Source organism: Anopheles coluzzii, chromosome X (assembly GCF_943734685.1).
Source record: "Anopheles coluzzii chromosome X, AcolN3, whole genome shotgun sequence".
Classification (NCBI taxonomy): Eukaryota; Metazoa; Arthropoda; class Insecta; order Diptera; family Culicidae; genus Anopheles; species Anopheles coluzzii.
In genome coordinates, this window is record NC_064669.1 from 2,051,036 (window position 1) to 2,064,719 (window position 13,684).

Below are 13,684 nucleotides of genomic sequence, written 5' to 3' on the forward strand. Positions count from 1 at the left end.
GATAAATCAAATACTGCATACGACCTTACACCTTTCATCAGCCCTACTGTTTCTCAGCAGTTGTGTTGAGTTACATGAATCTTTCGTTGAGATTGACTCATATGAATCTTCAGCGATGAATGATTTGGATTTCCAATCGAATCTCCACGGATACATTACCAAGGATACAAGCCTCGCATGGACTGTTTTCCCGTAGCAAAACAAACCATCCGGCTACGTGGTACTTGCCAAAGTGTCTCGAAAGTCTGCATAGGCTGTCATGGCCACGTAGGTTGTGACGCCAAAAAGAAGAATAATAAGAAACTCAAACTCTATAAATCTTTGAAGATTTATTAATCCCTTTAGATTCATAAAACTCTACAGATTCGTGAACCTTTCGAGATATATCAATCTTTTGAGATTCATGAATTTTTCGGTACTTATGAATCATTCTCCAGGATGCTCGGTCCCTGGCTGCAGCCTCTAATTCATGTAGATACCCGATCTCCGACAGGTCCCCCGCGCGGATAGTCCAAGACTCGTTTCCGTAGAGGACCGCCGGGCGAATCAATGTGCGATCTCACATTTCGTGCGGGCTTGCAGTCTCCTGGATCTCAGCAGTCGGTGAAGCCCATATTTTGCACGATTCCCCTGCACAATGCATTTCCGGATTTCACTGCTGATGTCGTTGTCCGAAGTAACGACCGTTCCGAGATATCAGAACTCCTTTACTACCTCGAGCTTGTCGCCGTCAACTAATACAATGCTGCCCAGATGGTCTGAGGTACTTCGTCGCATTGATTCTCAATCCAATCCTTGCTTGGTCGCTGTTGTCCTGATGATGTCGATGCCATCCGCGAAGCTAAGAAATTGGAGAGACCGGTTGAGGATCGTGCCACCGATGTCGTTGTCTAACCCCACGCTTCGAATGACACCTTCCAGGGTGATGTTGACGAGCAGACAGGAGAGTCCGTCAGCTTGTCTCAGACCCCTGTGGTATTCGAACAATCCCTACAACAAGTTGGACACTCTCACCCCTTTCATGATGGCCTCTAACAGCCCTAGATCATCTTCCCAGAGAAGTGGTACTGCTGCATAATGTTCCATAGCTCGTTCCAGTCCATGGTGTCGTAGGTCGCCTTGAGGGGCATGATAACATACTTCCCGAAACCACCCGGTTTTAGCACACTTTACTGATATATCAGTTAAAAGTTCGCTATTGCACACAATAGGCTTAACCAATAATCAATAAATTCTATTGATTTCACTCTTAAACGGATTTCGGCATCATTATGTATACCACGGTTGTGCGTTATCGTAACGTTACCGAGATTAATAGGTTTAAAAACGTAAGCAGTCATTCTTATTTTTAGTCGTGACTTTTGATTTTTTTTTTAATTTACTAACCATGGCCAAGACCTCAGTTGTGCGGATCTCGGTTGTTTTAATTTTGCCAAAACTTGACCAAATAAAAAAAAAAAATAAATGATATGAAGAGTGCAATTTGGTCGAGTCTATTGAAGGCAAAGTAATTCGAACTTGTTATTTTTTATTTAAAGGGAATATTAGTCATAACTAATAATTCAACAATTACCAGTTGTAATTATTGCAAAATAGTATAATTTTGACCTGGCCATTTCACGAGGGCGGGCTCTTTGGAATGTTTTACTGTACTATTAGATATTACGTTTGAGCTGTTGCCTAACATAACGGGTATATTCAGCACTCGATGAGTAACAAACATTCGGGATGCAGTTTGAAGCTAGTGCTTTATGCTATTTTTCATTGTTGAAAAAAAAACGGCAGAAGCATGCAATGCAGGGCCCTCTTATTACAGCCCAGCGCAAGTAAATGTGCCCAGAAGAGCTGTACTTGGAGCAATTATTTACACTTTTGCCATGCTCAATTTGGGGCAAACGGGACCGTGGAAGCAAACCCGGAAAGAAGTGTCCAGAATCATCCAGCCGCAAACGGCTGACACGATGGGCTGTGGTTCCAAACTAATGCATCGATGCACATGTGCATCCGCACAAAACGCGAGAAAAGCGACTCGTGGGCGACATAATTCAAGCCGTAGAACCTAAGAGACTTCCTGTGTGACGACCGCATGGCAGTCGAGATCCAGTTGTAAGCCAGCGCCAGTGGACGAAAGATGTTCTTCGGCAGTGCGTTGACGGTGTTCGTGATGGTAGGGTTTGGTGCTTTGTTGGCCACTGGCGATGACATCGGCTCGGAAACGGATTTGATGATATCGGCCGACGGTATCCTGAACGAGCAGCTGATGCCCATCACGTACCTAATGCTGGACGGTGGTGGGTGTGATCCGAGCTCGCGGGAAAGCTGTGCGCTGGGTAGGGAGGCCGAAGGTCGTACCGAACCGTCGGCCGAACTGCCGCTGAAGGAGCTCGGTAGTGATGCCAGCTACAGCAGTGCGCTTTCCACGCTCGAATTTCATCGGTGGGTGTTGGTTACACAGTTTGCAGATGTTTTGTAAAGTTTGCACTGCACCACTATTCTGCTTAATCCGCCTCTCCTTCACCCGGTTCCAGTACCATGATCAATCTGTACCGCTGCAAGGGCTTCCTGGCCAAGCGCATCATCAACGTGGTCCCGGCGCAATCGCAACTGTTCAAGCGCATGAGCGCGGCCCAGATGCCCAACAGTTCCGCGCTGGTAATGAGCCAAGACCCGACCGACGGTATGCTGTACGATCCCGGCTCGTCCGGCTACAAAGAGTGGCTTACCAAGTACGGCACCTGGTCCTTCACGTACAATCCGCCCAATCAATCACGCTAATTGTCTTTCTATCGCTCCCAGAACATCCACGCTGGACGACATCTACGAAAACTTCCTCTCGATGCGGAAGGCTAACGATACGGTTAGCCGCAATCTGCACCAGGCGGCCTCCACCACCATCAACCGGGTGTCGGAGTCCGCGAGCCAGCCAGCCTCGAACTCGCGCCTCAGCCAGGAGGAGTACTTTGACGAGGGCATCATTACCGGGTACGCCATGCAGCCGGATCAGGTTGGCGGAGTAGCGCCCGGCGGCGCAGGAAACTACGAACGTTACGGTCAGCAGCAGCAGCAGCAGCAGCAGCATCATCACCAACACCAGTACGGTTCGCAAGATCTACAGCTCCGACACTCCAAGTACCAGCGAGGACTGCTGCAGGGCGAGGCGGACGGCGGTGGCGGGTACGAAGCGTCCCGCGGGGATTACGGCTACCATCACCATCACCACGCGCCGATCGTCGAGTACGAGGAGAAAACGCTCGACAAGAGCAGCAGCCTGCTCGGGCTGAAGGATCTGTTCGACATTGCGCTGACCACGCTCGCCTACCTGTCGTTCGGCATGTTCATACTGCAGGTCATCATGTGCATCACGATGACGAAAAGCGACTCCAGCATGATGATACTGCCGACCACGCCCGAGGTCGAGGTGGAGGAGGACGAGGGCCGTCGCTTTGCGCGCTCGCTCACCGTGGACGGGTCGGTGCGGACCCGCGAACTGAACCAGCTGGCCCGGTATGTGCTGGACTCGATCGATGCGATTGGGAGCGGCGGGCCGGAACCGGACCGCTGCCTGCAGGCGTGCCTGTGCAGGGCGAACCGGTTCTCGCGCACCCTCACCGGCATCCCGGGGTATTGGGTAAGCGTTTGGAGGTAAGTAGCGGATTTCGGGTTTGGCGAGACATGACACCGTTACCTGCTTGCCATGTTTTTATTTGGTTTTCGCAGCTTCGGCGTATCCTGGCTGGCTCGGTACAAGCATCCTTCACGCAACAACCCATCGTTCGCGCTGAAGTGCATGAGTGCGGCGATGATAGGGCTTGGCAATGGGAAGTGCGCGGAACTGTACCCATGTGGTGGTGGGAAAAAATCCAAACCATCCTAGGGAGGAAGCGTGGCGCAGTCAAGATTGTACCATAAAAGCAATCTATAGTTTTTTTTTTTTTGTATTGCATAAATAATTTATATTGTAACTCCGGCACGTATAAAGAACATCAAGTGTGGCAGATACGGTTGTAAGACAGTGACAAAGTCCGAATAAAAAAAAAGCAAAACGGTTTATCCTTCCACAAGCAGGCATTTTCCCATCGAAGAACATACATATATGACCTCATTTAACCATGAAAAAAACCGTGAACTGTGAACTGTCATTCAAAAATTCATCATAGAAAATGTTCCCCTTAGAGAATCTTTCATATTGAAAAGACAAAATAGAGTGTTTCGTCCGTCATTATAAAAGATTTCAAAACTATTCCGTGGGCTGCATAGAAGAAACTCACGATCCGCATGTGGACGCCTGAGATCTAAGCAGGAAGCAGTGAGATACATCTGAAAGAGTAGCAATAAATTTGAGTTTCAGTAGGAGAAGTCCTGCCTCTTCATTGTTGGATCCATGCACGCGTGTACGGGAAGTGGACTCTAATGGCAATCTTTTTGGACAGACACATCGGAAATTCCTGTTGGATTCTTCGCGGGCTGCATAAGTAGAATTAGCTTAGAAACCCGTTTTTGAACCCATTGGACCACGTGAATCGTTAAGCAAGAAAGGTACGGATTGAAAAGAAGCTTTGATTTGTATTTGTAACGATGAAGATCCCGAAATGAATCCGGAATGTCCTGAAGAATAACATCGACGACTTCCGGGGATGCTTTCGGAAGTACCTCATCAATTTATTTCTCATGTATTAAAAGCAATGGGAATGATTCATATAATCGGGTATTGAGTCCAATGTCAAACGAAGCTGATAGACGACGAACGCCGTTAGTTCACTTGTGAGCAACTTCTAATACGACATCTGTAAAAAAAGAGCTAAGAAACACTGACATTGGAGGTTTGATCACACTTACTGTATAGCCTAAACATTTATGCTTCGGGTTACTGTCCGCGCCAGTCAATGGAGATCAAGCTCCAGGCTGGCTAGCACGTCTCTCAATGCTTTGACCATGAAATTGTCACAATGAGCCTTCCAAGATTCACGAATTTATAGTAGTCTTGATATATTGGTAAATATTTAGTGCCACAATCGATAAAACTGTCCCATAACTCTGGTTGTTACTGGATGTCGTATTCAACAGTTAGACATCTACAAAGTGTTTCAGCGCCTGGTGCGCCACCGCAGGGTTAAGCCGGTCATAGGCGACGAACCTCACACACACACACATCCCGACTATTAAGCGATTATTTCACAATAAAAACCAGCACCGCCAACATCCAGGATAGACACAGGCGGTACGGTTCGTGCTGGCATGGCTGGGTAGAATATTAGCCTGGAGATGAACCCTGATTTACGATGTACTACCGCATAGCTGCACGAGAGGGAAGAAGCAACTCGGAACAAAGCGGGTGGCGGATGGAAAACGATCACTTAGTAAACATCAATTAGGGCTGCATCGCTTGTTCGTTCCCACAAAAGCTTCCCCCTGCCACCCTTGCCCTATCCTTTCCCGGGGATTCTCTCTTTCTCTCTCAAGTAAGTAACCGTAATCAATCTGCACCTTGTGACAGAATCCATTTTTCTTTCACCGCGGTGTTTTTCTCCTTGCTTCCTTGGTGGTTCGTGAGATTCGTAGCTTGCGTGCTTACCTAAATTGGATAAATCAAATACATTTTCACCTCGGCGGGCGTATCGAAAAGCAAAGTAAAAACGACCGCCCGCCCCCTTTCCCGTCCCCCAGGTTTCTGGCACCAGTTATGCCAGCTTTGGCCTTAGTAGGGGGAAAATTTATGAACCGTGAGTCGACCGATTTTCACGGTGCCGCTTTTCTCACGGACTCACGCGAGTGGGACTTGGTTGGCCGGTGGGTGAATTAGAACGGCGGGGGAGGTGTGGGGAGGGGAAAACACTTTGTTATCGCAACTGTTAAATACTCATGGCGCGTAATGGCAGCAAAGGGATCTTAATGCCTGGCTGCGGGGGTGAAGCTGTTTACGTAATAGTTTGGCCCGGGCTGGTCGAGGAGACCGCATTGGTGATGCTTTACCGGCGTGCAGAGAATTTCTGACCGGTGAAACCATCGATAAACCTGGGGCAGATCTGGACGTGGACAGCCATCGTTCAACGTCCCATCCCAGGCAAGAGTGGGCCTTCGCCTGCCTGCGGCTCTGCCCGACCGCACAACAAAGGCACAAATGGAGGCGCACTTGCGTGTGGCAGCACCGCCTCCACTCGACACGCGTTAAAAGCACCGGCAGCATGTCCTGCCTCTCATCCGACGGATGCAAGGATTCATCAAATGCGCCATAACACAGCCAGAAAGCAGCAGGAAAGGAAAGCCAACGATATCGCGTGCCCTGCTCGCCGCGGCGAAAAAAAAGGTTTCGCGGCGGGTTTTTATCCTTTTCATCGCGCAATAGCACCCACACACACACACACAAGCGGGCGCCCAGTGGGCCGTGCAGACCATCGTTTTCGGGCTTTGAGTTTCGGGGGGGGGGGGGGGGGGGGGTGTATGAAAAGGATGGAAGGGTGAAAAATACAACAAAAAAACACTGTAAGCAGATGGGGGAGGGTGCATGGATGATGAATGAATCGTGCTGCGATTGGTGTTCTCTGGCGCCCTGCGAGAGGCTGCACAACCGTCCACTGGCGAAAGAGATCACTGGCTACGGCGGGTTCGCTTCTTCAGTGGGTTGTGTGTGTGTGTGTGTTTTTTTTTTTGTATGCTCCTTTCTTCCGTATTGTGGCCGTCTCTCTTTCACGCCCTGGGTCGCATCGTTTGCGCCGTCTCGTTCGCACCGGTGTGTTACCGTGTTTACACCGTCTTCTTGGGCGGATGCGATTTTCTCACCTGCCGGTGTGCGGGGAGATTTCAAGTGTCTTCGGCTCCACGCCACCACCACCATGGCAAACAAAACCACTGACGCGTGGGGTGAGCCGATGAGCTCGAGCCGTGCTCATGCCGTTCACGGTCCGGCAGTCCAGTGACGAACGGTTGCCGAGCAGAGCAGTAATTATCCGATAATGTTCGCCCGCGGGCGCTGGATGCATCATTAGCGCGCTGTTTTGGAGTTCACTTATGCAAAGCGCGTGTTTGGACCGTTTTAGGTGACTGTTTGCCGATTGTTAGTAATCGCCGGGAGGATCTAGTGTTTGTGTGCTTTCTGTGGGTGTGTTGATGGTGTTTTTTTTTTGGCATTTGTGTACAGAGTCCAGTTGTGAAATGTTAGCAATAGACGAGCACGTGAAGTTATGCCTTTAGGCAAGCAATAGTTCTCAACTGATGAAACTGTGAGGTGTTCGTCCGAGGATTCCAAGGTCCGAGAACTGCTGTTTTTGTGTGTGTGTGTGCAATAATTGAAATGAGTAGCAACAAAGCCGTCCTCGCCAACTCACCCAACTCCGACTCCGACCATGCAGAAGGGCATCCACAGACGAAGAAATGCCGTCGCCAGGGTGCCTGGGTGCCGGCGGCAGTGTCCGATGCCAGCCCACCAGCCAGCCAATATCCCGACGGCTACTGCATCGATATGTCCCCGGCCGGCCACCCGAAATCCCTGCCCAGCTTCTACATCGAACGGTTGCTCGGCTTTGGGCCGGCGGAGCATCCACGACATTCGCGCGATAAGCGCACGCTTTCCACGGGCACACCACCGGCCAGCCACTGCTCGACGCCTCCGTCCGGCGGTGCGGTCTCGATCGCCAGCGAGCGGGACTGGTGCGGTGCGTCCGCATCGCTAGCGGCCACCCTGTCCCCGATCGGGTCACCGCTGCCGGAGGAGGAGGAGGACGACGCAGAGGAGCCGCAGGAACCGAAACCGCTCAACTCCTCGCTCAGCTCAATCGTCTACAATCAAGCGGCGGCACCGCGGCACCATCAATCAATGCAGCCCGGCCGGAAGCTGGTCAACGCGGTGTACATTGCCTGGCCGGAGGGCCGAACGGTGGAGGTGAATCTGAACCGCTTCCAGCGCAAGATGGTGCTGTCCGGTGGCGGCGGTGGCAGTGGAGACGGTGCAGACCTGGCCGGGTACGGCCAATGGCACCCGGAACTGGGGACCGGCGTACCCCAGTTTCTGCCGGAGCGTCCCGCACACAAACCAAGCCTCGCCAGCAAGCTGGACTTCGGCAGCGATCCGTACCTTCATTTGCAGGGTAAGGCGTCTTGTTTTCTCAATCAAAATGGATTGTATAGGTATACAGTTGGCGTACACAGTAGCTTTAAGCTCGCTGGAATGCCAATGGGATGTGGTCGGGGATGTAGAAGAGTTGTCAATAGGAATCTTATTGCAGTTCATGCAGCCTTTTTTGTTATGAACACATTTACCGTCCCCGGTAAAAAGTGATCGAAGTACTAGATTTAGTACCAGAGAACGGTAGGGAGAAACATCTAAAAACATCATACCTTGGAACAAACATTCACCAGCTCTTCTTGAGCAGCCTTACAATCCCATAACAACCGTTGAGATGACCTGGGTCTGAAGAACACCTATGATTCGTTTCTAAGGTATTTGCACAAAAACTTTATGAAGCACGACAGTAACAGGAAACAGGGATTGTTGTTTGAGTTTTCGTTTTTGTGACGAGATCTTGCTGCTAGGTCCCCAACTCTGCAACACATTGTGACAGAGTTTACTGCCAGGATCCTAATAAGCAACGTAAGCGGCAAGTAGCACAGTAACACTGTATCTAATGTCCCATTATTTTATATAAAGTTTTGCATGCGGCTTTCGCAAAAGCCCGTTAGGCAGTAACAGTGCAAAATTTGTAAGGCAAACTGAGTCCTGCACATGGAAAGATACTTTGAGTCCCAAAGAGGAAAAAACGGTGGCTTATTGTACCGGCGGCTTGATTATTGGTGAGCTGAAGTATCTTTCGTCTGAGTGATAGTTGGCTAACGTTGCGATAAAAAACGTGCTTTTGTGAAGCCGCACGAAATGGTTGCTCATCCTTGCTATAGAACAGGCGTCTCTAAACTGCGGCATGTGACCCTCGAGAGCTTATAATGCGGTCTACGATGACCTTGTAAATGTTTAAAATAAATATTATATTATTTTGATTTTTTTTATTAGACAACAATCAAGCTTTAGTAGTACGAAGCTGTACAAGTCTCGTTAGTATTTTGTTATAAAACCGAGATTTAAACGTTCACTAATCAGTTGAAGGTAGCGTCCAATGGCCCTTAACATAGTTATTTTAAAAAGCAATGTGGCCCGTGAGCTGAAATGTTTGGAGACGCCTGCTATAGAATATTGATTGATAGGGAGGCCAGAATAGTCCAATGCCAGTCAGAGTGCCAACCAATGCAGATAATCAAATCAAGCGTGGCAAACAAGCAGCAACATGCGTTCTCACTCAGTATTTTGACTACGGTAGGGACCTTGGTTCCAATTTGTCGCAGAAGCAGCAGCAGCGCAGAAGCGCAAGCGCTCCCCAACAGAACCGGCCATGTTGTTAACGAGACGTACCAAATTCTGCTCAAATTGTACGATAATGATTGGAGCACGTTTTGGGTTCCAACATGTAACTATGGCGCTAACAAGCCAAACTTCTTGCTCACGACTCGTTTGCCAACGGATCAAACCACCAGCCATAAACCATATAATGGTTCCTTCCGCCGACTGTACCGAAAATTTAGTAACACGTGTCAGGTCGCCATTTTGAGCTGGCTTTGGCTTGCCGTTGGCAGCTGTTGTTCGAAAAGACTACTATGGTTTTCGTTCATTTCGTTCGGACCGTTTGTGATGCTGAAAACCAAACCCCTCCCACCAGCAACTGTTTACCCAGGCGTGACAGCTTCTTTTAGTAAGCGATCGTGTAATCTGTCCACCTCTATTATCACATTCATTATCTACTAACACCTCCTCCCTTCCTCCTTCTTCCCCTTGACTGCCGTGTCTATTGACTCAAGTAATGGTGATTGTTGCTCACCACCAAAAATCGATTATGAGCACTTCGTTCCACTCCTCGCTCCACCTCACACACACACACACACACACACGACCCTCGCGTCCTATGCCAATAGCAGCTCGCCGCTAACCGTTTTCCCAAATCTCTCGAATCTATCGCCTACGGACACTGCGTAGACCAATTAGGGGACCGTAGCACAATGCCGCTGTGTCCAATATGACACGTACACACAACCAAAAAAACAACAGCAACCTATCCTCTCACTCGCAATGTGATAAAAACCGAATAATCATCAATGTGCCACAATGTGCGCACTATTTGTCTAGCTCGTTAGCGTCCCCCTCCTCTCCGATGGGCCTATGCCGAAACGTTCTAATCGACGGTGCATGAGCAGAATAAGACGTCGCCGCAAACGAGCAGACCCCAAAATGCCGACAGCCTCTTTTGCGGACAAACAGTGTGGTGTCTTCGTTGCCCCCAGGGGCCTGGCATCGATCGACTGGAGGTTCGTGCGGGCGTCTCGCGTGCGTTACTGTAGGGGAGCGGGACGGCGATAACTTAATGTCAAACAACGGATTTTTGAAAACTGTTTAATGATATCGTAGCATTGTGAACCGCGCTGCCTGTTGCCCTCCCTTCCCATTTTCTCTTCCCCAGCCCACCAGAACCGGCCTGGTAGTGGTAGCCTTCGTGCAAACGAGACTCCGCATCGGTCCATCGGACGCATCAGCAGAAAGTCGCACATGTCCAACCATGGATTTTGGTGGGTGAAAGCATCAGCACCAGGTAAAGTGTATCTGTGTACACTGTCGGTGTCGGTTCCCGTCGCCCGGTGCAGCAGGACTCCCCGAAGCCATTTCACTGCCGTTTGCTTGTTTGTTTCCCGGCTCATTGAACAGTGTGGAATTTTATAAGGTGTTAATTACGGTTGCTTTTCTACACCGGTTGGTACGCACTGCTGTTTGAACTCCACACACACACACAAACACAGGCACACACATGCACACCATAAGTACCATGGTCATCGACACTCACCCTACCGATGCTTCTCACAGTCTGCAACACACACCGTGTCCTCCTGGTCCAGGTTCCTGTTCGACGCGTTCCCATCGTGGCCTTGTCCGGAGTCCGTGGTATATTGTCACGACAAAGCCATCCAGCGGGACATGGGCCCGTATTGGAATGTCGTAAGTGGTAAAAATCACACCAGTGCCCTTCTGTGTACCGGGTTGTTAACTTCATAACCTCGTCATTTTATGGCTGGACGGTGGATCACGATTAAAGGTCTGTGTCCAGGGCGTGCGCGCGCGCGCAGGACCGTTCTAGCTGTGTCTCCAGACCAGAGCCTGCCTGTTTGGCCTGTACAAGCTCCGAACCGATCAATGGGCGTATGATTATGAAGCGTACACAGATAATTGTTAAACCAACAACCGTCTCGGCAGGAACTGTTTAATCTGCGGTGCTGCGTTTGCGTGGATCTTCTCCATCCGTTTGTACTCCGACAAAAAGCGTCCTCGGGGGTGAACGTATCTGTTTTGTTTATATATGCAAAAATTTAAATATATACTCATATATATATACTCGACGAACCTAAATTGGATGAGTAATATCGATCAAGATTCTACTATTGAAGATAATTTGATGCTTTATTTTGATAATGACACAGCACTTATGTTGGTTGAAGTATATGGGAGTTCAACCTTTCTGTACCGTAACAGAGTGTGGAACTGTGGATGTGAGGAAGTAAGAAAATTCTATTTGTTGGTATAACATCTAAGAATTCTAATATCTTCCTTTGATGGCAGTTCATGGCAGCATTGTTTCATGAACACATTGACCGTCCCCATTCAAAAGTTACCGGAGAACCTGACTTAGTATCGGAATGCGGAAAAACCGACAATATGAACGTAGTTTCATGGTTTGGGATCAAACATTCACCAGGTCATCTTTCAAAAACCAAATCTTCTATGGGTTTGACAACTTGGGCCTAATTAGCCCGAAAAGAAGATATATAGATATATTCGATTCCTTCAATCGAGATGTCTCTAGTCATTGGCGAGTTGAATATTGCCAAGAGGGAATAAACAGGTTTACTTTGCAACTAAACTACCCCCGTTCGAATAGGGCTTTCGAGGTTTCTAACGAAATGTTTTCAAGTAGTCGAGTTTTGTGCACGAAATCTTGTACGTTCTTTACTGTTTATTCGGTAGCCTGTTACACACTCGTTGCTTAGGTGCGCTCTGCACACATGAATCTCGAAAGATTAATTAATCTCAAAAGATTCTTGAATCTCACAAGTTTCTTATATCTAGAAAGATTAACGAATATCTACGGATTCATGAAACTCTAAAGATTCATAAATCTCTAAACTTCATAAAGCTTGAGCTTTTTATTATTCTTCTTTTTGGCGTAACAACCTACGTGGTCATGCCAGCTTATACAGGCTTTTGAGACTTCCTGGAAAGTACCACGCAGTTGAACCGACAACGGGCAAGTTGTAGATGGGATTGGGCAAATTCAATATTTGGGTGAATATTCGGAGAATCATGAATCTTTGAAGATTCGACTCGAGATTCGAATCACTCATCACTGAAGATTCATATGAATGAATCTCAACGAAAGATTCATGAAACCCAAAACTAGTCGATTCCTGGATGTCGACCAAACAGCAGCGCAACTTCTGCGGCGAATCCAGAGCACGGCACGACTTTCCGCAACAATATTCTAACAAGTATTCTCCGAGTGTGTCAATTTCAACGATTTTTCGTGCCGACACGTGCATTCCTCGAGCAGCGCAAACAAAATGCTGAACCAACGCAACTGAGCCCTGTTTTACCATCCATTCTCTATTGCAGCTACCACGCTGGTGAAGCGCTACCGGAAACAGAATCGGGAGCGAAAACCGCGCCAGGCGTACAGTGCGATGCAGCTCGAGCGGCTCGAGGACGAGTTCCAGCGCAATATCTACCTGAACGTGAACAAGCGGTTCGAGCTTGCGCAGTGTCTCGGGCTGACTGAGACGCAGATCAAGACCTGGTTCCAGAACCGGCGCACCAAGTTTAAGAAGCAGCAGGACTCGCGCAACAAGCGCGAACAGCGCCAGCAGGCGCAGCTGATCGCCCAGTGGCTGTTTCAGCCGCCGCAGCTTGGCAGCATTCCACTGGACGGGCAGCTGCAGCCGCTGCCCCGGCTCGCCGCACTGCCCGTGCACCGGTCATCGCTGGCCCTGGCACAGGGTACGCTCCAGTCGGCCCTAATGGCACCGTACCATCTGCTGCCGCCGACATCATTGACAGTGCAACAGCATCAACATCAGCAGCGGTGTGCCTTGGAGGATGGACCGCGTGTTGTCAAACCGGTGTACACGGTCCGCTCGCCGAATGCAGTGCCAGCGTTTCCCACGGCTGTACCATTCGCGACGTCCTCCGTTGTCTCATCGCTACAGACTGGCGGAGCAAAGGACCTGCAGCAGGTGGACGCTTCGGGTTGACGAGCGCAGTGGTCGTAGGAAAACATGCTTGTGAGAGTGAAGATTAAACCGCTGACCTTTCAAGCGATTTAAAAGTGCGGGCGTGTAATGCATCAACGAACGGATTTGTTTAATTAAAATGATTATAAGGAAATAAAACGACAATTTCATTGTAATTTCTAGCGCAGTAATGTTTATCTTTATTCATAGTTTGGCAGTCTCGAATAGTGTTGAGTATTCCGTTAAAACAATCCCAAGCACTACAAATCAACTTAACGATTCCTCAACAACTCAAACTCTCGGACTAAAAGGTATCTTAAAAGACTCCGTTTAGCAGCCGGCAAACGACTGACGCATTTTATAAACAGCAAAACAAAAG

The 13,684-nt window shown here is 49.0% G+C and overlaps 2 protein-coding genes across 2 annotated transcripts; both read left to right on the forward strand.

Annotated features, from left to right (window-relative positions):
• Positions 1–2,131: 2,131 nt before the first annotated feature.
• On the forward strand, positions 2,132–4,030 carry LOC120957050 (uncharacterized). The gene is made up of 3 exons (XM_040379027.2): positions 2,132–2,436; positions 2,529–2,726; positions 2,797–4,030. The coding sequence occupies exons 1-3, from the start codon at positions 2,132–2,134 to the stop codon at positions 3,644–3,646; spliced, it is 1,353 nt and encodes a 450-aa protein (XP_040234961.2). The 3' UTR covers positions 3,647–4,030.
• Positions 4,031–6,446: 2,416 nt separating this feature from the next.
• On the forward strand, positions 6,447–13,471 carry LOC120959098 (motor neuron and pancreas homeobox protein 1-like). The gene is made up of 2 exons (XM_040382272.2): positions 6,447–8,081; positions 12,692–13,471. Exons 1-2 carry the CDS (start codon positions 7,289–7,291, stop codon positions 13,324–13,326), a joined length of 1,428 nt encoding a protein of 475 aa, XP_040238206.2. The 5' UTR covers positions 6,447–7,288; the 3' UTR covers positions 13,327–13,471.
• Positions 13,472–13,684: the final 213 nt, after the last annotated feature.

Excerpts from the sequence above, each read along its gene's own strand:
- LOC120957050 (XM_040379027.2), top strand. The coding sequence starts at position 2,132 with ATGTTCTTCGGCAGTGCGTTGACGGTGTTCGTGATGGTAGGGTTTGGT. Across the intron at positions 2,437-2,528 it reads TCCACGCTCGAATTTCATCG|TACCATGATCAATCTGTACC; the intron begins GTGGGTGTTGGT and ends ACCCGGTTCCAG. Across the intron at positions 2,727-2,796 it reads TACAAAGAGTGGCTTACCAA|AACATCCACGCTGGACGACA; the intron begins GTACGGCACCTG and ends TATCGCTCCCAG.
- LOC120959098 (XM_040382272.2), top strand. The coding sequence starts at position 7,289 with ATGAGTAGCAACAAAGCCGTCCTCGCCAACTCACCCAACTCCGACTCC. Across the intron at positions 8,082-12,691 it reads TCCGTACCTTCATTTGCAGG|CTACCACGCTGGTGAAGCGC; the intron begins GTAAGGCGTCTT and ends TCTCTATTGCAG.